General features: G+C 41.7%; 1 protein-coding gene across 1 annotated transcript in view; it reads right to left on the reverse strand.

The window, feature by feature from the left end:
- LOC308083044 (AP-2 complex subunit alpha-2-like) overlaps positions 1-2,500 on the reverse strand; it is a 91,477-nt gene that overhangs the window by 50,740 nt on the left and 38,237 nt on the right. Inside the window, exon 9 of the mRNA XM_080425155.1 lies at positions 2,099-2,267. Within this exon, the coding sequence (XP_080281281.1) occupies positions 2,099-2,267 (169 nt within the window). The remainder of the gene's footprint in view (positions 1-2,098; positions 2,268-2,500) is intronic.

Here is a 2,500-nt window from a genome sequence, read left to right on the forward strand (position 1 = left end):
GAAACGTAGTGGAACAATTAAAGGTCTTTCTGCACTGTAGTGGCTCTGCTGCTTTCACTGCTGTTTTGCTGACTAGTTCTCTGAAGGCAACAAACTCAACCGTTGCGATGGGAAGCATGTCCTCCTCAACAACACACCTGCCAATCAATCTGTTTAGTTGAGTCTGGGTGACATGCTGTGGCGATTAAAAAAATAGTTTTTTGTCTGTTTAGATGGAGTAGCTGTAGCTCCATCTAGATCACTGCCGGTGGAGACGGAGGGGTCTTCTTTGGCGACTAGTTTTATAACCCCATGTACTTTAGTTAGCTGCTTCAGGAGATTAGCATTGCTGTTACTCGATGTGGACAATGTTTTCTGTCACTGCAATGTTTTTAGCGCCCTTTATCCCCACACATTCTAAATAATGGCTATATTTCCAAGCTGCAAACTAACGCTGCGCTGTCGCTCAGCTGAGACTGTGTGTGTGTGTGTGTGTGTTTGTGTGCGGTTGTGGTGGTGGGCGTGTTGCCGTGTATGTGTGTGTGTGTGTGTGTGTGTGTGTGTGTGTGTGTGTGTGTGTGTGTTAACAAGGGAGGGTTTGTGTGTCCGAGTATGGCAAGACCCGCCCAACTCTCTCTGATTGGCTTAGGCTGACATTTTACCCCCTGTTAACACATTAACCGCCAAGAACGTAGTCCTACGGTCCGTTAAATCCAACTGTTAAGCGCCGAGACGGTCCACGGTCTTTTCGTGCTATTCACTTCCGGGTTCACTTTCGGAATTTTTTTGATCCACTTCCGTTTCCGGTTTGATGACCGGAAATAGAATTATTTGGGATCCGGTTTTGACGATCACGTCCGCTCTCGTTCTACAGACGAAACTGAAACTCAATTCTCTTCCTGTAGTTTTTTCTCCTCGCATTTCACTGTTTAACGTAATCCGCTCTAACTACAACATGGATGCCCCGTTTGACACGCGATCTTCACTGGGAGATACAGTGGGATGTCGCGGATGTAAACAGACCTTGTACGGCTCAATCTTAAGGATTTTAACAAGATCTATGGCGACATGAAAAAAACTAAAAAACAACAAAAACACCTTGGCACTGGTGAGTACATTATCAGATTAACCTCTGGCGGTCGATGTGTTAACCAATCATCACTTCTCTCTCTTTCTGGCCACTTTCACTTTCTCAAGTTAGAGTGAGAGGGAGCGCTTGAATCTGCCTGTATCCATCCAAGCCTGCCTGTCCTGTTTAGATGACAGGCAGGCTGCTCCGCGGGGGAGACCGTTGGATCACATAACGTAACGCAGTAACGCACCTTTTTAAATCACAGTAACTATAACGGCGTTATTGAATTGGAAAAGGTAACTTGTTACGTTATTAGTTACCGCAAAAAGTAGTTGCGTTACGTAACGCGTTAGTCCCAACACTGCTAACAACACACTGTGATCACACTCTGTATGTACACAATAATAACAACACACTGTCTGTATGTACACAATAATAACAACACAGTACTATGTATACACTGTGTATATAAGGTACTATGTATACACTGTGTATATAAGGTACTATGTATACACTGTGTATATAAGGTACTATATATACACTGTGTATATAAGGTACTATGTATACACTGTGTATATAAGGTACTATGTATACACTGTGTATATAAGGTACTATGTATACACTGTGTATATAAGGTACTATATATACACTGTGTATATAAGGTACTATGTATACACTGTGTATATAAGGTACTATGTATACACTGTGTATATAAGGTACTATGTATACACTGTGTATATAAGGTACTATGTATACACTGTGTATATAAGGTTCTATGTATACACTGTGTATATAAGGTACTATGTATACACTGTGTATATAAGGTACTATGTATACACTGTGTATATAAGGTACTATGTATACACTGTGTATATAAGGTACTATGTATACACTGTGTATATAAGGTACTATATATACACTGTGTATATAAGGTACTATATATACACTGTGTATATAAGGTTATCAGCTACTGATACATGCTGATGTGTCTATAATATACATTGAGGGTTTCCACACATTTTGAACAGTGAATGTTTTGCGTCTCACCTTCAGGGCGTTGATGACGGTGTCGATGTGCGTCTTGACGGCCTCGTGGGAGAACTCTGAGCTGGCCAGAGTACACATGCTCTCTAGAGCCAGATACCTCAGGTTGGTCTCTCTGTGCTGCAGGAACTGACCCAACTGATTACAGGCTCTGACCAAGAGAGTGGGCTCACTGAGAGAGAGACATAGAGAGAGACAGAGAGAGAGAGAGAGAGAGAGAGAGAGAGAGAGAGAGAGAGAGAGAGAGAGAGAGAGAGAGAGAGAGACATAGAGAGAGAGAGAGAGAGAGAGAGAGAGAGAGTCAATGGTCATCATTGATAAAGATCTTCTTACATTTCTATATAAATCCATATATTTCAGTGTAATTTTGTTGAGACCAGTAAAGGGTGTAAAGTCTTCATGTGT

The sequence above is a fragment of the Gymnoscopelus braueri genome, assembly GCF_963280865.1.
Source record: "Gymnoscopelus braueri genome assembly, chromosome: 1".
Classification (NCBI taxonomy): Eukaryota; Metazoa; Chordata; class Actinopteri; order Myctophiformes; family Myctophidae; genus Gymnoscopelus; species Gymnoscopelus braueri.